The sequence below is a fragment of the Cibotium barometz genome, chromosome 3 (assembly GCF_041138505.1).
Source record: "Cibotium barometz isolate CiBa-2024 chromosome 3, ASM4113850v1, whole genome shotgun sequence".
Taxonomy (NCBI): domain Eukaryota; kingdom Viridiplantae; phylum Streptophyta; class Polypodiopsida; order Cyatheales; family Cibotiaceae; genus Cibotium; species Cibotium barometz.
The window spans coordinates 25364313-25385101 of NC_141048.1; the positions used below are offsets into that span (position 1 = coordinate 25364313).

Sequence of the window (20789 nt, forward strand, 5' to 3'; positions counted from 1 at the left end):
CATGATTTGTACCACTAAATGAGAAGCTTACCAGTATATCTTGGGCCACCCATGCAAATGAGACATGGCGATATACTGCCCAAACCGTTGCAAAAGTTATACAAAATGGAGATACAACGAGCGTCAAGAGTGAAACAGTGCCAAAAAAAGGTACATTTGCATAAAGACCATTGGCATGGGCGAACCACCTGCAACAAAAAGGAGTTACATATATTCATACAAAGGTCAAAACTTGGAAAACTCCAAAGCCATATAATAATCAGAAACGAAACCTTGAAAGTAAGGCCACCAAACAGGCTTGCAGCCCCTGCATCGCATAGCTCAACTTTATTAGCTAGATCTGTAAACAGGGATAGAAGGGGGGCTGAATGGGGGTGGGGATGCATGATCACGGATGCCAAACAATGGACCCTTACCTCAACTCCACCAATACAAAATAAGATCACTAGAAGCAGCAAAAACCATCCAGACATAAACTTGTATATCAGCAGCAAAAACCCAGATGCAAATAGCACAAAAAGAACTGCAGAGGCCACATTGATATTGAGAATATTGGACTCTTCTTTGCCATGGTCACTCTCATAATCATCCTGATTCTCCTGCACATTACACATCATAGATTGTAAGTCATTATGCAGCAACAGCTGCTTCAGGACAATATCAAAAGATATGTATATGAAGGTGCTTTCTAACACATCACCAAGAAAAGCAGAAAAAGAGCACTGCACGAATCTGAACAATGTGTATCTTACCTGTATCAATTAACTTTAATAGATAACAATAGTAAGGTATTATATAAAAGAAACCAAATGGAAAGTGCACCTAAAAGAAGGCTTCATCATCCTATTACAAAATCAAGTGGATGTATTTGATGGGTTGAGTATGTAAGGTACTTTGGTGGCTGACCATTCGTAAGAGGCCTCCTAGGCCTGTCTAACGAAGATCTCCTAAACACAGTCCAAACAAGATTAGAGAAATCAAATAAAAGGGGTGCACAAGCTCACCACTCAACCATAGGATCAGTACTTCGATCCACCTCCGAGCCGGGGGCTAAGGTTCCACTCCACAAATACATGCCAGTCCGCACTGGCATCCCATACCACCAATACCTGCCCACAAGGGCCCTCCGCAAGACTATCTGTGGCCTGCCATGTCCACGACAAGAGTAGAAACTCTGGTCCATGCACAGACCCATCAAAAGTGTACCGCACAATTGACTACTCAATAATAACCCAAGGCATCACTATATAGTGATAATTGCCTCTATAAAAGGGGTGGAAGCATGCTCATGACCCAATCGTTGGATCAATACTTCGATGGACCCCCAAGCCAAGGGCCAAGGTTCCACTCCACAGATACATGCCAATCATCACTGGCGTCCCATACCACCAGTACCTGTCCACAAGGGCCCTCGGCAAAACTATATGTGATCTGCCATGTCGTGCCCGCACAACTAACTACTCAACCCAAGGCGTCACTATCTAATGATAATTGCCACTATAAATAGCTAGCTTACTATAGTGTTACTGTTGAGAAAAGTGGTGCCAAAGTGTAGCACTAGGAGATTTCCACAAAATGGATAGACCTCCATCACCTTAAGATTTTGGGGTCTGGATGGCTAGTCCCCCCACCCAATTTGCAACATAGTATCATAGCCATGGGTTGAAGTGTAACCTCTGAGGCACTAAAGAGTAGCCAAGTTGAGTCTTTGAGCCAAAAACATGGACAAGTTCAACCTCTAAGCTAAGAAAAAGTAGACAAGTTGGCAAGGGGGGTGTTGAGAAAAGTGGTGTCAGAGTATAGCACCAAGAGATTTCCACAAAATGGATAAACCGAAGTCCTCCATCACCTTAAGGGTTTTGGGGAAACCTTTAGTTAAGTGCACATTGGCGTGAACACAACTAGGATGAGTGACCTCTCGGGACTTGAACCCTCACCCAATTTGCAACAACTAGCACTAGGGACTAATCCAACATGGTTAGGGAAGCCCTGGGATTAGGAAAAGCAAGCGGAATCAAGTGGCTGAGGTTTAGATTTAATAACTCTAAGGTTATGGGCTATTTATGACTGGATTGTTATTTATAGCAGCAATAAGCACTATATAAGTGAGACTTAAGTTATTATTGATTCATTGTGGTTTGGATCTGGACCAAGAGGCTTACTCCTACCATGGACATGGTTCCTTCAAACAGGGGTTGTTGGAACAATTCAACCCACACGCATGCATGCAGTTCTCCCCTTTGTCCCCCTTCTCTTAGAATCCACAAAAATCCTATCTTGCTAGCAAAGCCTAAAAAAGCACCTACTTCTTGTAGATTCAAAATGCAGATATGGTGACCGAGAGATACCTAGCTTAGGCGACCTTGAAAAACGCAAACAACATGCAAACCTTGCTTTTCCCTGTCTCTGCGATTAGGTTATCTCTGATACCAAGGATTAGAGAAACCAAATAAAAGGGGTGTAGGCAAGCTCACCTCCCAACCATAGGTTTGCGTCCGCAAATTTCCCCTGAGCCAGGGACTAAGGTTTCACTCCCATGGGTCCATGCCAGTCAGCCTTGTTGTCCCATACCACCAATGTCTGCCACAGGGGCCCTCGGCAAGACTTCATGTGATCCAAGAAACCCTAGTTTTCTCTCTATTATGTCAATGCTGCAGTGTAGGCATGTTTCCATGGGGTATGCAGTCACTAAGCATGGGTGGTAGCATGGGGCATGCAGCTATGGATAGGCTGCAGCCAGGCGTGTGTAGAAAAACATCGTGTACAGGTTCCATGGGGTATGCAGCAGGTGGTTGTTCTACACAGGCTCCTGAAACCGGCCTGTCCCTGAGCTCGGACCCCTTGTCTCTCTGCCCATCTGCTCAACTCCTGCTCAAGAATAGAGGCATATAGCTTGGCCAGCGAATGACCAATCATAATGGTGCGGTAGTTAGTCGGCAAGCTCGGATCTCCAGACTTGAATACCGGCGTGGAAGTACTCCTAGTCCCAGGAAACCCCTCACACATGGCTCTATTAAACATGAGAGCTAGCAAGTCTACAATCATATCTCTAGCATGTATGAAATGCTCGGCTACAATGCCCTCATGATCCTGTGCCCTCCTTGTATGCAATCTGTTGATGGCCCTCCTCACCATCTCTGTTCTCGAGCATTAAAGTCCCCAAGTATGATAACATCTCCCTCCCTGGAGAACTCCCATATGTCCTCATCTAGAATCATATATGGAGATTGCCCCGCATAATGAGATGTGCTGGGTGGAAAGTAACATATAGCAATGTATAGGAGTCTACCCTCATCTGCCCTCACTCTGACCCACATGTACCTCGCGCTCTCATCACGGCGCACAACATGGATGAGTGGCCGAAGCTCCTCCCTAAAAAGAACTGCAACTCCTCTAGATCCGCGACCACCATGCTTCGAGCGGGCCTCCTGTCTACAAGTCGTCTCCCATCTGTATCCCGCCACTCTCGATAATGCGCTGCCTGGGGCCTGATGTGTCTCCGAGTAGAAGATGATGTCCCTATCTCTGAAGCTGTCCTCAAAGGCCCCCACATCCAGTCTCAATGCTCCGTTGCAGGTCCATACTACAAGTCTCAGACTGGTGCGTCTCTCTAGTATCACCACTCTGCCTCCTCTGTAAAATGCTAGCTTCCCTTTTTCTCTGGCTGCCCTAATCTCTGGCATGCACTCCCTCATATGTGCTAGCTGTGCCAAGGTAAGGTCATCTCCTAAAAAGGTGTCCGTTTTCTTAAGGGCGGAGTGCTTGGCCAAAAAATCCTTCTTGGCCTCCAAGGTGGGAAAGCGTAAAATGAGAGCTCTCTCCTTCGAGCTCTCTCCTCCATTCTTGTCTTTCTTGCCCACTCTCCAAGCCCCCGTGTGTGTAGGCCCAGCGTGTGTATAAATCTTTGGCTTCCTCCTCCACATTGCACGAGAGCCAGCAAATAGGGCACTGTTGGATGATTGAATGAATAAAAGAGAGCAACTCTTATATACTTGTGCATGAACCAGGTCGGCTGTAGAAACAGGCCGACAGGACCTCCACGACAGCATATGAAGATGCATTATTTTAACACCCCCTCTGCATCTTGAAGTGTGCAAAAAAGTCAGAAGAAAACTGATGACGAAGGTGCGACCATGGACACCTCAGCATGGCCAGTACTGAGTACACCTCGGAAAATGCACATGTCAGCTTGTTGTCTTCAGAAAACATAATGCCACTGTAAAGAGCAAAAGAAAATCTGCTTGGCTCCAAACTCAAAGTAGAACTGTGAACACATCACATCTAGTAACCTCGAACAAATGAACATGGAACACATCCTATCCATAGTATCTGCTGACCAATAGTTCTGGAACTCATCCGAACCATGAAGGAAACTTGGTTGATCCTGGAACTCATCCAGACCATCAAGTGAACTTGCCTATCTTTATACTTGGACCTCCGACACACGGGTCCCATGCTCCAGATTTAATATAAGAGAGCTTTTGAAAGCCCCCTCTCCTGCCCACAAGCCGTTTCTGGAAGACGGCACGCAGGGGGATGCCCTTAGGATCAGAGTAGGAGACCAGTCATGTTTTCTCCAGTCTGTAAGGCCTTGGGAGAGCTGGGGTTATCACTAGACGAGTCTGTGTCAGTGTCCTATAACTTGTCTTTGCCCTTCTTTGAAGACTTTCCCTTGTCCTTGGCTTTGCCTTCGTCCTTTGAGTGACAATCCTTTGACATGTGGCCTTTCTTACCACACTCGTAACACCGACTCCGAACTTTCTTCTGCACCGTCGCAAGTGCCTGATCAGGTCCAATAGACGATGAAACTTTCAATTTCCCCTGTGAAACTAGAATGGATTCCTCTTCCAAGAGGAGAGTACACAGATCATCAAACTCAAGGGAACGTGTTGTGATCTGAACCTACAAAGCTCGAGAAACCATGTCATAATCTGCAAGAAGCCTAATGAGGAGGAGAGCAGCTAACTAAGAAGAGGTCAAGGCAGTACCCATGGCCAATAATTGGTCATGGAGTACCTTAACCTTCATCACAAACGACTACATGGAAGTCCCTGCTGTAAACTCCATGGCCAATAATTGGTCATGGAGTACCTTAACCTTCATCACAAACGACTGCATGGAAGTCCCTGCTGTGAACTCCAGAGAAAAGAGCTGACCCAATAGGTTGACAGACCATATTGTAGAGTCCCGTGCATATAGATCTGTCAGCTTTCTCCAAACAGAAGCAGCACAATCCAATGTTTGCACGGCGGGGGAGACCTCTCATGAGATAGCTCGTACAAGTGCAAAGTGAGCTTTTGAGTCTTGATTCTCCCAAGCTGAAAGTTCTGCAAGAAAGGCATCCTCCTGGTCCTGAGTCCACTTCCTAGAGCTGGTAGGACGTTCGGGCTTTCGTTAGTGGCCCTAAACAATCTCCCAAAGTCCCTTGTGTGTGAACCAGACCTTCATCTATAGCTTCCAATGATCATAGTTTAAACCACTGAGCTTGTCCTCCTCGTTCGTGCAGGGGGGATCCATATCTGTCTCAAAGAAGCTATGTCTCAAACAACCTCAGTAGCTAAGCAATCCACGTGCTTATAAGGTTCTTAATTGTCAGCTTGTTCAATCTCTTGTAATCTATACACATTCTCCACGTGTTGTCCTTCTTTCTCCTAAGCAACACAGGTGCACCCCAAGGTGATTTACTTGGACGGATCTGACCCATCCTCAAATAATCTTCGAGTTATTTAGCCAACTCATCTTCCTCAGCTTGGCTCATCCTGTAAGGTGGAATACTAACAGGATGAGCACCAGGGATCAGGTCAATACGATGATCTACTGCCCTTTCAGGTGGTAAGCTTGATGGCAATTCCTTAGGAAATACATCTTGAAATGAATCAAGTATCTTCTGTAATTCTTTGCTTTCAAATACACTTAATTCATTGACATCCATGGAAGCTATGAGAAATGACGAAAGTGGAATCAATACACAATGGAAAGCGGAATACAAAGAAGAATCCATTATATTTCCAAAATCAACTGTATTTACAAGAGGCCCCTAAGATGGATGTATACAATCACCTAAAATACTATACTGGGTGTTCCTATGCTGAAAAGAAAAAATATGACTAGACCAATCTATCTGGACTTGAAGAGTCTCAAACCAATCAATCCCTAATAACAAGTCTACATGTTCTAGGTGCATAATATAGCATTCCAGAGTATCTTTGTAGTCCTGAATCCGGATTGGTAGCATCTCCACCGTTCGATCCCATACTTGCCGACCCGCAGGTAGGCGTACCTCATAGGTATGATCACTGGGTGACGTATCAAGACTCAATTTCTGCACAAGTTTGCAGTTAGCAAAGTTGTGTGAGCTGCCACGGTCTAGAAGAATGTGGATTCTATGGCTATTCACTTCTCCATAAACTCGGAGAAGATCATGCAAGCCAAAAACTTAGAGTTGAACAGACAATCAGAACATGTACTAGGGCGAGAAAGTACAGTAACTGACATACCTGTCAAAGACAACTGGTTGGTTGCCTTTGGCTTGGGTCCTGTATTGGTCTTTGCACCCTTTTGCTTCGGGCACTCGTTACGCATGTGTCCTTTTTCTTCGCAGGTGAAACAACGTCCCTCATTCTTGAGCATCAAAGCCTTAAGGAGTCGTTTCTTCTTCGCTGGTGTCGAACTTGAATTCTTCGGAGGTTGGTCCGAAGACTTTCCTTCAGTCGTGTTAGCCATTGGTGCCGAGAACTTGAATTCTTCGGAGGTTGGTCCGAAGACTTTCCTTCAGTCGTGTTAGCCATTGGTGCGGAGAACTTTCTTTTATGCTTGTTCCCCTGCTCGGTAACGGGTTTGGACTTGGAAGAGGCCATTGTATCATCATAGATACGAGCTGAATGAATGGCCTCGTCCAAAGTTTTGTATTTGTTATTTTTAACCTGTAAACGGTATGAGTCTAGTAAACCGGCTACGAAGAACCCCAAAAGAGTTATGGGATCCATCTTTGTAGCTTTCATCTGCAAGTCCCTAAACTTCTGGAGTTAGACCTCATAAGTGAGGTGCTACGAGGTCATGAACAAAGCTGTAAACCAGGCAACAACATCATAATCATCCTCTTTCTTGAGGAATTCCTTCTTGAAGACGTCTTCGAATTGTGCCCAAGTCGTTGGCTTAGGGTTGAGTTCCTTCCACCAAAGCAAAGCTTTGCCTGAGAGGAAACCTGCTGCTAACTGGATCCTTTTTCCATCGTCATATGGATGAAACTGAAAATGGACTTGCCACTTATGTAGCCAAGTGTCCACTATCTCCTTGGTGCGTTGCTTTTGCTCGCCCCCGAACTGTTCCAAAGTAATGTTGGGGCCTAACGCAAAGGCCAAGGTATCCATACCCGAAAGAGTAGATAGGGTAGTGGTCAAAAGAGAGATGGAGTTCTGCAAAGCTTGCATCTGGGAGGCGATTTGTCCCTGACATTCCGAAGAAGAAGCTTCAAGAGCAACTTTGAACTCTTGGAAATCTTATTTTGACACATAATCGTCAAAAAGATCGACATTGGTATCTTCCGTAGCCGGCAAGCCTTCGCGTTCAATAAGGGGCTCCAACTCGGATTCTTGGGTCGACATCGTGAAGAGGGCAAGTGGAGAGAAAATTCGATCTTGCACAGGAAACTGCTAGAGAACTTGAGAGCTTGAGAGCTTGAAAACTTGAGAGATGTGTGGCAAGAAGCCCACTTAAGGGGTTTATATAAGCTTCCCCAAAAGCAACTTAAGCTTTTGCTTTTGTGTTTATATATATATACATATATATATATATATATATATTCTGTTTTCTTTAAAAAAAACACCTTTAAACCTTAGGGGGGTCTTTAATCTCTTTTAAAAAAAAGTTTAATCCAAAAAAAACAAAAGCAAACTAAATTCGGCGTGAATGCTTTTACTGGTTTTTTTTTTCTCCCCTCCTCGATTTAGCGCCGCCGGCTTGCCTTGCTACCGTCGCCTGCCTTGCTGCCGGCGCATGCCTTGCTCGGTGTCCATGGCTGCTTGCAAGGCTTGGCCGCCTGCGCACGGCTGCCTGGGTAGGCGTGGCCCCTATGTAGGCCTGGCCACATGCCGGCGTGGGCCTGGGCGCCTGCCAGCCTGGCCTAGCCGCCTGTGTAGGCCTGGCTGCCTATATGCCTGCACCTACAACCACCGGCAGCACCAAAACTGCACCCGGCCAACAGCATGCGCACCTTATGCTGGTCATAGAAGTATTTTATCTACGACACGCATGATAGAGAGATATTTCTTTTGGCCAAGCATGCATAAAGACATTCAAGCTTATGTACGCACATGTATTACTAGCCAGAAGGTGAAATTGATAGGCAAAAGCCTCCAGGTTTGCTTCAGCCTTTGCCTATTCCCTCGCAGCCATGGGAAAGCATTACTATGGACTTCATTATGGACTTGCCCCCGCAAGGGAATGATGCTATTTGGACCATTGTGGACGGGTTTAGCAAGCAAGCTCACTTCTTGCCAGTCAAGAAAACCATTAAAGCTGATCATATGATAAGGCTTTTTCTTCCTCACATATTTAAGCATCATGATATGCCTAAGTCCATCGTTGGGGATCCAACACCGGCCAAGGTGGCCAGGGAGATACTTTGGCGGTTATGGATTTGGGAATGCCGATCTCTCATGCGGTTGCAGTGGGACCCTAGCGAGTGGACTTGGCATGATCCCACAGATCAAGTGGAGACTCTGGATGCCCCTTTCTTTGCATATACAGCGCGGCTCAACCGCCGCAGGATCCAGATGCCGGAGATAGATGGCACACTAACAGCAACAACACACTGGCAGTCTCAGGGACTATCACAGCGCTTCCTTTCAAATTTCTAGAAGAGGCTTAAGGACAGCTTTCGGCTGAGGAAGATCACTCTCTTCCTTTGGCTAATGGCACACACAAGTCTGGCGGTTGGTACTTGGCTCGCAGTTGGAGGTCAGTCATCAGCTTGCCCAAGGTGCGGCCACCCCCAGGAGTCTCAGCGACATTGCCTTTGGGATTGCCCAAAGGCTCAAAGATTTGGCAGCGGATTCTCCGCATCTTCGCTATGGACAAGGCATCGACCCGGATCATCACTTGGGGTACTATCGCTTCGCCCAGCGAGGCTAGAGTGGTCAGGACTTACAAGGAGGATGGGGGAGGACTTTCCCTTCAAGTCTCCCTGTAATAGTACCAATCACAGCCCCACCGGCAAGTGTCTGGCGACCACGCTCATGCCAGCGATGGGAGATTTGTAGCAGCATAGCAACCTGGCACATCTGGCACACTAGATGTAGCGAGGCCATCGAGGGTACCCACACTCCGTCGGTTAAGACTATCGAGAGCATATGGCTCGATATCATTCACACCCTCCACGTTCAGTGGGGGAAGCTGCAGCGAGGTTTTGACCGCATGCGGAAGCGGCGGGAAGCCTTCTTGAGACTTTGGAGGCCTAGCCCTTTCCTCACAGATAGAGGCGGTGACCCCATTTGGCATTACAGACCACCTGTATGGTTGTCCCCCCCCCCCCCCCCCCCCCCATTTGAGATAGCCTTCTCCTCACAAAGTGGCCAGCCGGAGGAGAATCATCTCTTTCCCTTTGGTCATTTGTCTCCTGCCCTTATATGAGGTGAGGCTATATTTAGCCCGTCGTTAGCCCTTTGCGGCTGTTTTTCTTTAACTAATTGAAGGACCTTTTTCCCAGGGAAAAAAAAAAGTCCATCGTTGGGGACAGAGATCCTAGGACTACGAGCCTCTTTTGGAGGGCTCTATTTGACAACATGGGCACTAGGCTTGAGTTCTCCTCAGCCTATCACCCCCAAACGGATGGTCAAAGTGAGGCTGTAAATTCAGCTGTCTTGGATTTGTTAAAGTGTTATGTGGCAGAACAAAAGAGTGCATGGGAGAAGTATCTTCCACTTGTCGAGTTTGCCTACAGTAATGCGGTACATACCTCCACAGGAAAAGCCCCGTTTGAGATTATTTATGGCAAGAGTCATCTTGCCACCCATCCTTCGCACAAAGGATGAGATTTTTGTAGCAGATGAGATGTGCGTGATTTGGATGCAGCCTTTGCTCAAGTACAGACAGCCATTGCACGGTGCATGGAAGGAACATGCAAGTCAAGGAAGGTGATTGGGTATTGCTGAAATTTGAGAAAGCTAGACTTCGAAAGAGGCCAGGACGAGAGGAATCATACCCTAAGCTTTCTACTCGGTATTATGGACCCTTCAAGGTGATTGAGAAGATCAATGAAGTGGCTTACAAACTTGCTTTACGCAGTCATTGGAAGATTCACAATGCCTTTCATGTGAGTCTTCTGCACAAGTATGTGGGGCCAAATCTTGAGGAGCCTGTCATGGAAGATCCACCAGAGGTTGATGAGCTTGAGAAGATCCTCCAGCCAGAGCAGATTGTGTTTCACAAGGAGAGAAGGCTACCAGTTGGAAAGCTTTCCAGGAGATACCTTGTGAAGTTTAAACATTATTTACCCATTGATGCAAAGTGGGTAGATGAGGATACCTTTGTTGATTACACGCAACTTTTGCAAGCATATCTTGAGGCTTTTCAGTTGAGGTCAACTATTTAGAAGCCGGGGGGGATGCAACCATTTGGTCGCCCATTTGGTCCATTTGCATTTCGGTGCCACTCCTATGGGACTATCACTCCATAGAGTGACCAGATTTGTGCCATGTTCACATGAGACCAGATCCGTCTCTCATGTGAGGGCGAGTTACTTCGTGTCACATGGACAAGAGCCAATCTCGTGCCACCCGTGTGACCACGATCATGTCATAGGACGGAAGCTTGTATCGTGCCACCCGTGTATGGCCATGACGGTGTCTTGTCCATGGGACTGTCACTCCATGGAAGGACCCATGTTTGTACCACGTCTTCACCTATGGAACTGTTACTCCATAGGAAGGCCAGGGTTTTCACATTCTGTCGCGCTAGATTCGTGCCTGACGAGAATGTCTTGTACAAGTTTCACGAAAGGGAAATTTTGTCCATTACATGCGCACGTGCATCTATCTTTGTATGCTGGATTTATTTTCGCATGACTTGTTTTCGTGTGACTGCCTGCTATATCGTGTGACTGCCTGCTATATCGTGCCAGTGCACTAGACGGGGACGCCTCCCAGTGTACCGTGGGTGTGCCTACCTGCTAACGCGTTCATGTGGCATGTGAACAGGTGGTAAGTATTCTTTTTAACTCATGTTAACCTTTGCGTTTATAAGATTATAAGTTCACATTCATTTAACCATGGGCAATAATAAGTGTGGATACCCAAAGTCCACTTGTGGAAAGTTTAGTGTAAACAAAAGCCTATAACAAAACTTGCCATGTAAATGAATTACACGCAAGGAGGTTTGGGGAGGCCACGTATGTGCGAAGGCGAAGAGGAAAGGTGGTAGCTACCTTCGTCGACTGCTCTCTCTCTCTCTCTCTCTCTCTCTCTCTCTCTCTCGGGAGACTAGCACGCATAGAATCAAAGGCTACAACTTGTACCCAATTATGTACTTCAGCCCATACAGCCCCTTACCAGTTGTACAGGCCCATTCGCTGCTGGTACCTACTTCGTACTGTTCTGCATAGCCTGTACCCGCCAGTTGCAACCGGAATATTGCTCTGCCTGCACAGCAAATACCTGCCCGTACTAGTCTTGTATCTCCCGTACATGTACCTAGACATCTATATCTGATTTTGAATCAGCAAGTCGGGGGAACTGTTTAGCTCCACGTGAAATGGCAAATGGGTCATTCATGCTATAAAAAACCAGGTTTTCTCCTCTCTTGTTTAGTAAGAGTTTTTTTGTGCAAATCGGAATCTCTCTACTGTATTTGCAGAATTGCCTTTGCAAATGTTTATTTTCTATCGGGGTTCTGTGAGGTCTTATGTCCTGTACTTGCCCTGACTGTACTCTCAAGTTTTTGAGAGCCAGAGAAGGTCAGTGGGCCTAGGAATTTGGGAGCAAAGCTTTCATCTGGAGTACCAGGTTTTTTTCCCTCCATGGTGAATCACCCTACCAGTGTAGTGCAGTTTCCTAGCCCAGTGAAGGTGGGAGACTGCCTTTGACACAGTCTTCATCAACCAAAATGGTTTCGTCACCGATAACATCTACAGTATTTGATTCATTTGTATTCACTCCATGTATGGAGTCGTCTAGCTTATAAGACTTTGAAACTTGTAATCATCTGATAGTCCAAGAAATACATATTGTATTGAGGGGGGGGTTGGCCCTTTCCAGCCCCTGTGGTGGTGTCAAGTTGTGCATTGTCATTTTCAGATTTGTGGATGCTTATGTTGTTCATTATTTATCAAGGTTAAGTGATCTAAGTTTGTGCATTTGTTTTCCGATTGTGGTTGGTCTCCAATGGGGAGCAATTGCACGGTGAACGCGAAAGGTTTATTTTTATTGATTTCATTTATTTATGAGTTTCTACTAGACAAAACAAGTGTTTTTCTGCAAATGCGGTAATAGCTCAAGTGGTGAAGGTGTTTGCCTTGGACCAAGAGGTCCTGGGTTCAAAACCCCCCTTGGCACTTCCTTGGCGGCATAAGTGCCTACGGGCAGCTGTGGCTGTCTACGGACGGTGAAATTTGCTAACTATGGGAGGATCTTGGGCTAAAGGCCAGTTGAAAAAAAAAAAAAAAACAAGTGATTTTCTAGTACAAGGTGCTTGAAGAGAAGATTATACAAAGCTTTCTATAGTGTGGAACCGAGACTATAGACTACAGTTACTATCCAAGTCACTAAGCACCACACAGACTGGCCTTAGTAGTCCCAGCCTAAAGAAGTTCCTAAAACCTTGCTAACTATGGTAAATACAAAAGAGCCTCATCATATGAAATCAGACCTTCGCTAATTTGCACTGTTCATCTTCTGTACCATCATGGAAACTCCATGCCGACCAGATAGAAGCACATGTGATTGTTCCCACAGCCATAATCCAAAGAACAAACTCAGCAGCATCGACAGCTGGTCTATCAGGAGAATAGAGTTGCACCCGCACTGCATAAAACACAACCAAAGAAAAGCCCAGATCAGCTCAAAACTTCACTCATTATGACTAGGGTCATCTAAAGCAATGGTGTCCTTCCTCCCTCCATCTGTTTGTGTGCCCACCACCAACTAAGATAGCTCATATAAATGTTTCGAATGCACCTAAGATAGCTCATATAAATGTTTCAAATGCAAGGAAAGGTAAACACCTAGGCATAATCTTGTGAGCCAAACAGAAACTCACCACTGCAATTAAATGTAGATAATATTAAGAGCATTCTTCTATTTTAATAGTGCATACCTTTTGACTTGAATTCAAAGCCTGCTCCAAATTTTCCCCAGCTGATTTAGGTAATAAAACAGCTGGAATCTTAATGTCTAAGAAGGTTCCCGACTCATTTGCATCACAAACCATCTTGTAGAGCTCTGCAAAAAAAGAAAAAGCACAAGATAGCCTGTCAAGGCTAATCATTGAAAAGCTGATGTTTGTAATACTCATAATGCATTTGAACATGGAAAATGGCATCCAGGTTCTACATTTTTTTAATGACTTCGCACTACGGTCTTGTGAGTACCAAAGCTGTCAAAAAACTAACCACATGCACAAAGTGATCCACCCATGTTCCAACACTGAGATTACAGAAAAGTCTCTTTCATACTTAGTAGAAGTCACTTTTTTGCAACCAAAAGAAACACACACAGCCAGCACACTGAAATCAATCTCTTTAACCAAACTTTGCAATTAATTAGTGTCACCAATCACGTTTCTTTAACATGACTTTTGAACCAAGTCAAAAGACCTGGCACAAATTTTGTGGTGGACACTAAGTGTTTCCTTTGCCTAGGGACCAAGATAAATCGCATGTAGCCGCTAGTAGAACTGACAGCTCTAATCTAAGGATTAGGGACCTAATCCAATGGGGTTTTGGGGTGGAGGGGGGACAGGATGTAACACGCGGAAGCTCTGGGGGTCTTCTTTCAGCCCTAAACACTCCTGGAAACAATCTGATGCAAAACGCAGACATGAAGAGAGAGTAGAAAGAAAGAAAGAAAGAAAGATTTTATTAACATCTTCCAAAAGACCGAACTCGCCTATGAGACAAATCGGTGTACCTGTATGGGGTATCCTCTGTCATCCCAACAAAATGAAAAAGTACTGAACTAAAAAGCTGAATCTGGGTGTGCAATAAGTACAATGAGTGGTGAAGGGGATGTAGCTCTACTACTAGGAGAATGCAAAGCTATATGCATGGAGTATACAATCATGATATGCAACCTAGCTAGCTCCATCCTGTACCATACTGGGGGTATAAAATGGTATACATGAATGAAGGGGGTGTCCACAGCCCCCTGAAGAACATGCCTGGGTGTGCTCTGAAGCGAGCCAGTCGCTCCGCACCCTCTCTGTGAAACTGAGCTCTGATCTCTGTCATCTCTCTCTGGTATAGGCGTGGTGTTCGAAAGCCAGGTGTCCTCTGTCTCCTGCGGGCTCTGAGTGTCTCTGCTCTCTGGAGAGTAATTCCCTGCCGTGTAGGGGCTGGGAGTGGGATGGATCTCTGAAAAAATGTAGTAATCTGTGTCTGTCGTCCCCCCTCTGGAGCTGTCTGAGCCTGTAATGATGTCTCTCTGTGGCGCTGTATGTCTAGAATGAATCTCCCCAATATGCGTTGGTTTGCTGCCTCAAAGATCTAGCATAGGGAATGTGGCTCTCTGAATAAAATGGGATATCTCTCTCTGATGGCTGTATATGCTCTGCATCTACATACATAATGCTCCTCACTCTCCACCTCCTCTCTGCACAATTTGCATACCCTCTCCTCTCGGGGGATCCGTGCTACTCTGCCAATCTCAATCTCCAATCGGTGTGATGAAACTCTAAGCTGACCAATAGCCACTCGGGAGCCGTGTGGTAAAAAGCCCTCCATGTATCTAGGTCTCTCTATAAATCCATCATCAGTGATACTCATGAAGTGATCTCTGTAGTATAGCATCTTCGGTGGAAGAGGCTGTGTAGGCGATATCCATGTCTCTCGTGTATAGAGCTGCCATAGATCCTGTCTCAATACTCTGTTCCTCTCACTATGAGAGAGACGGATATGTGGTGCATCCCTGTCATACTGGAATGGTGGTAGATGATCCATGTCTAGGCCATGCTGTGAGAACCAATGTGTGACCTGTGTATACCATGATCCTCTGTCTCCTGCCTCAGCCAGCTGTCTAAATGCCTCAAAAGCTCAGTATGACAATCTGTCCTGTGGCATCTCTCTGAATCTGTCTAGCAAGCATATAGTCTGGAATATGGCCTCTACCATCACAGGGGGCGCAGCAAACTCTGCTCGGATAATGTCATGAGGTACTAACGGTTTGCTACGTATCATGCGTGCCATCATGAGGGCCTGTGGTCTCTCTATCTGTGTCCACCAATGGGTAGCAAGGCCTGGCGCCCATACCGCTGCTCCATACATCAATGCCGGTGTGACTAATGTGTCAAATAGCCACCCCTTCGTCCGAGGCTCCTGAAAATGCGCCTGGTGGCACTGTCTCTCTAGCATAGCCAATGCTGCATATCCCCGTGCCAATCGAGCTCTGGCTGCTGAACCCATGGTGAAGCGTGTGGCTGCTGCAGAGAAGGTAACCCCTAGGTACACGTATGATGTCACCACCTCCACCTGGCATCCTGCGAGAGTGAATGTCAGCTGACTCCTGCCTTGTCTCGATGTATGAAAGACCATAACCTTGGTTTTCCCAAGGTTCACAGTAAGACCCCTCTCTCTGCAGAAATCATGGAGTGCATGTAGATGCTGCTGTAGACCACCTGGAGACTCAGACACTAATACAATATCATCAGCATAAAGCATAATATGTACTGAGGTACCTGCTAATCAACCCCATCTCCGCCTCCCCGTGTAATGAAGTCAGCCACCTCATCAATGTATAACCCAAATAGCGTGGGGGAAAGTGGGCATCCTTGCTTCACACCAATGGTGCTAGCAATAGTCTCGTACATACCTCTTGGACATCTGACTCGCCCAAAAACCTGCTCATATAATGCATAGATGCCCCATGTCATATCTGCTGGTATGCCAAGTGACTGCAGGCACTAAAAGAGCCTCTCTCGTGGTACTGTGTCAAATGCCTTGCGGAAATCCACAAAGCAGCAATAGAGCTTTCTCTTCCTCACTCTGGCCTGATCAATCATACATCTCAAAGTGAATACATGGTCAGTGGTAGAGAAAGCTCTCCTGAAGCCTGCCTGCCCTGATGAGCGTAAACCTGCTCGCTCAGCATATAAGCTAAGCTCTTGCTCCAACACTGCACCATAGAGTTTGGCCAGCACGTGGCCAACCATAACCGTCCTGTAGTTGCTCGGATCGAGCATATCCCCTGTTTTGTGAATCGGCACAATGGTGTGCATCGTCCACTCCGTAGGCAAACCCTCTGCTAGTGCCCTGTTAAACAGGTGTGCAAGAAAAGGAGCCAAAGAATCTACTCCATATATGAGATGCTCACCCTGCATGCCCGTATGGTCGGCGGCCCGTCCATGCTGTAGGCGGCGGATAGCTTCCTGTACCATCGAGTGGGTAAAGAAGCTAACTATGGTAGGTCGAGGCTCCTGTGGCTGAGGTATAGGTGGCTGCTGTGGGGCGTGGTATAGGCCCTCTGCATATGTGTGCCATGTCTGTGGGTCTGCAATAGGTGTCGGTGTCCGAGGCTCTCTGAAGTGCCGCCATGAGACAGGGCTATCTCTATTCATGAAGAAATGAAAGATCTCTAGCTCCTGTGTCTCTGCGAGGCCCGCCTTTTGCGGCGAGTAAGTCTCCTCATCTCTCTCCTCGACTCCTGCTCTGTGATGGCTCCCAAGGCTCTGTGTATGCGTAGCCGTGAGTATAGGGCTCTGCACTCGTCATCATACCATCTGTTCTAGGGCATAGTCCCAGATCTCGCACGCTCTCCTGAGTGCACACGATGTGGGAAACTCTGTAATGCAGCCGTGTGTAGGAGTGATGCCAGCTGGGCTGTAATGGTATCCATAGGTGCCAGGGGATCCATAAGTAAGAGCCCATCCTCTACTCTGCCTGTGTATATGTCTGCCATGTCATGTGTGAAGTAGATGGTAGTGTGTGGCGTCGGTATGTGCGGGGCTGGTGATACTAGTGATCCGGCTAGTGAAAATGCCAAGTATGTATGATCTACCCCAATAGGACGAGGTGGAATGGAGAATGAGGTGACAAGCTGTGATGCCTCCAAAGACCCCATAATGTAGTCTACAACCGTGCCTCCGGTCCGTGTATGACCCCCATGTGGGAAGCATGTCAGCCCTCCTGATCTCGGCCACTGTAGCATCCCGTTATAAATAACGAGACGATGCCTGGCTCCCAACTCTAGTAACTGGTCCCCATAATGTCCTCTGTCTGGTCCAGTGTCCTCTGATGCCCGACTAGCCCCTATCTCCTCTGGGTCCACAAGGTGGAGGATCTCCATGTCATCATAGTCATACACCTCACACTGTCTGCTTTGTGTGTGGGCATTGAAGTCGCCCGTAAGAAATACTTCCCCTAGTGTAGAATAATGCATAATCTCCTCTGACAGACAAGTGTATGGCGAGGCTCCTGTCTCCTCCTCCTGTGGCATGTCCTCTGTAATGACATAGGAGGATCCTGATGGAGAAAAGTAACATAGAGCTATGTATATAACCCTATGTCCTGTGAGAGCTATAAGCTGATCCACATGTATCTGGCCTCTGGATCCTGTGCTACCACTCTCAGTCTCCCCTGTAGCTCCCGTCTGAATAGAACTGCTACTCCCCCCGACCCTCTCGAGGTACCCTGGCGTGTGGTCCTCCTGTATGCTGACTCCCACTGGAATCCCTCTACTCAAGGTAGCCCTCTCTCTGGGCTCTGATGTGTCTCTGTCAGAAGTATGATATCTCTCCCCACCATAACATGCTCCAGTCGTCCAGGCTGCACCCATAGTGAACCATTACAGTTCCATACTGCCGTGTGTATCTCTGTCAGTGGCCTGGTCTGTGTCCGATAGGCCCCAAACTGCTAATCCATGGGCCGGCCATCAATGATGACCCGACCATCTCGATAGAAGGCCTTCTTGCCTTCTCTCCTCGCGTGTAAGACTCGTGGCATGCAAGTTCTCCTATGCTCAAGCTGCATCCTCGTGAGATCATCATTCAAGAAAATAGGAGCTCCCTCTAAACCCCGTAGTATGACCCTCTTCCTCATGAAGGTGACCCTCTCCGTCTCTCCTACAAACTGTAGGATGAGGGCTCGCTTGCAAGTTGAGTCTTTCCCAGCTCTCCATGCTTTGGTGAAGGGGAGAGGGTGCTCTTCCTTGTAGCTGAGCTTCATGCATAGAAGCTGTCCATCTTTCTCGGGAGTGGAGTCGGGTGTCTCGGCTATACCTGTGACTCGAATGTTGAGGCGGCGGGCATGCCTCATCTTCTCCTCCTCAATGGTGGTGTGAATGATTTGGTGTTCTTCCCTTTGAGTCTCCTCCCTCACTTCTTTACGGATGTTCTTCTTCACCACCTCAACCCATCCTGACTTGTTGGCTTCGAGCTTTCCCTCCATGTCCTTTGTGATCTCCTTGGAGATCTCTTCTTTGATGGGGGCCGTGAGAGTGTTGTCATTGATCTCCCCTTCTTCCTTCTCAGTATTCTTGATGGCTGCCATTTCCACTTTCAATGCACTCACCTCCTCCTTGAGTGCCGTGTTCTCTTGTTCGAGGTTCGTGACCTGTGCTTCGAGAGCCATGATGTGCCGGTGTAGTTTGTTCTCCACCTCATTGAGGTTGGAATTGGATGTCTTCTTGTTCTCCTTGATTAGTGCCTTCATTGCCGTCTTGAGGGCCTCGAGTTTCTCTTGGAGACTCGGGGCCATTCCTCCAGATCACTCTGTAGTCCTTCCCACAGGCAGGGAGGAGAGAGAGAGAGTTATGTTGCTGCCTTGGGGGCCTGAGCAAGGGTGGGTGGAGAAAGGGGGGCAGAAGCCAACAGAAAACAGCAGGGAGAAGGCGGCGGCGAGCGAGTGGGTTGGGTAGCAGGTGGGTAGCAGTAGCGCGATGGGAGAGAGCAGTGCATGCAGCGCACAGGGCGGCTGTGTGAGCGGGCGGCGAATAGGGCGGCGGCAAATAGGGCGGCGGCGCACAGGGCGGCTGTGCAAGCGGGCGGCGAACAGGGCGGCTGTGCAAGCGGGCGGCGAACAGGGCGGCTGTGCAAGCGGGCGGCGCACAGAGACCACCAGCGCGCGGCGCAAGCAACGAAGGAGCAAAGGCGGAGAGAGAGAGAGAGAGAGAGCCCTTCGCAGGGGTTTTTTACGTGCTGAGCGCAAAAGGTGGCATGCAGTACCTTATCAGGTGTGTGTGTGTGTGTGTGTGAGAGAGAGAGAGCGAGAGGTCGTTTCTGTCGACCTCTCTGAAGGTTTCCGTCCGTGCTCTACTGTACTATTTTTCTTCTTGTGCGGGGTGTGTTTTCAGTATGCTGGAAATTCAGTATATTAATATAGTACAAAAAGGTACTCTTCTAGAGCCCTAGGCTGCCTCCTTGGAAAAGGTGAACATCACCAAAATCTGTCCCTATCTGGGACCCTAAGGACCCAACTCCTAAGTGAGTTGACTAACACAATGTGCCTCTTGTGCTATTTATAGGCTTTTGACTCAAGGTTGGGCTGGCCGACTGCTATCGGACCAGCCAACTGGCCTTGGACCTCCATAAACCCTGGTCGGGCTACGCCTCTCCATGACTTGAAATGCTTGCTACAGCCAACTGAATCCCCTAAGTCTTACAAGTCCTGCTCAAGTCCATCCTACTGTGTCATCTGCACCTTGTGCTCCAAATCCTAGCCCTATCTAGTTCATACTCTTTATCTGGCTGCCTCTTCTGGACCAGCACGTGAGAATGCCAAGACCATCAAGGTTAATGGGAAAACAAGCAAACACCATGATGTCATAGTTGTACGAATCCGGGAGGTGTGGCAGCAGCAGGTAATTGCCAATAAGAAGGAATCAAGTAATCATTTTGATGTAATTGGCTCCTGCTTCCTTAGAACTACAAGATTGTTAATTATGCACATGACACAGGATTAGGAGTTAGTAGGCAGATACTTGGCCAAGGTTCCTGGATTGATAAAACAAGCTTAATGGCTGTCTATAGCAAGTTAGCTATTTATGGTGTAGTTATCACTACATAAGTGAGAGCTTGGGTTAGTGCGAGACATAGTTATGCAGATGTTGTCACGTGCACACTCTCTCTAGTGTGACGTGGACATGCTTCTACCCATTGGCCAACTCAGAGATCAAGTACGTGGCCGGATTCATGTGTTTGTAAGGACTATTGTGCAAGATCATTGTACTATTATCCGAGCCCCTACTGAGCAGCCCAATGTGGACAGAGTTATTAAGTTATTGTGTGAACACACTTAGTTGGACATTATTGTTAGGGTTGGTAGAGTTGGTAGCCAACTCACAAACATTAGACACTAAAATTAGGAGTCTAGGCCATAGCTATATTCATTCATTGATCATCATTGAGTCATCAGAGCTCAGGAGCAATGCTACCAATGAGTATCTCTATTCAACATTGTACATATTTCATGTTAGTAATACATGGTAGTAGGTTAGGTCATCTCTAATGTGTATTGAGCATGAAGCAGCAGCAGTTTGGTCATGGGTTTAAGTCTCTCATTAAGCGTTAATTGCAATCAATCGATTCATAAACACGCTTTTGCAAGCACCCACGTTACATTGGTATCCGATTGTCGGGTTTTGACAATA

General features: G+C 47.0%; 1 protein-coding gene across 1 annotated transcript in view; it reads right to left on the minus strand.

Annotated features, from left to right (window-relative positions):
• LOC147639878 (signal peptide peptidase-like 5) overlaps positions 1–20789 on the minus strand; it is a 47591-nt gene that overhangs the window by 13894 nt on the left and 12908 nt on the right. The window contains exons 4-8 of the mRNA XM_086775002.1: positions 13310–13433; positions 12862–13018; positions 417–599; positions 273–307; positions 32–188 (exon numbers count right to left, since the gene is read on the minus strand). Coding sequence (XP_086631128.1) covers positions 32–188; positions 273–307; positions 417–599; positions 12862–13018; positions 13310–13433 — 656 coding nt within the window. The remainder of the gene's footprint in view (positions 1–31; positions 189–272; positions 308–416; positions 600–12861; positions 13019–13309; positions 13434–20789) is intronic.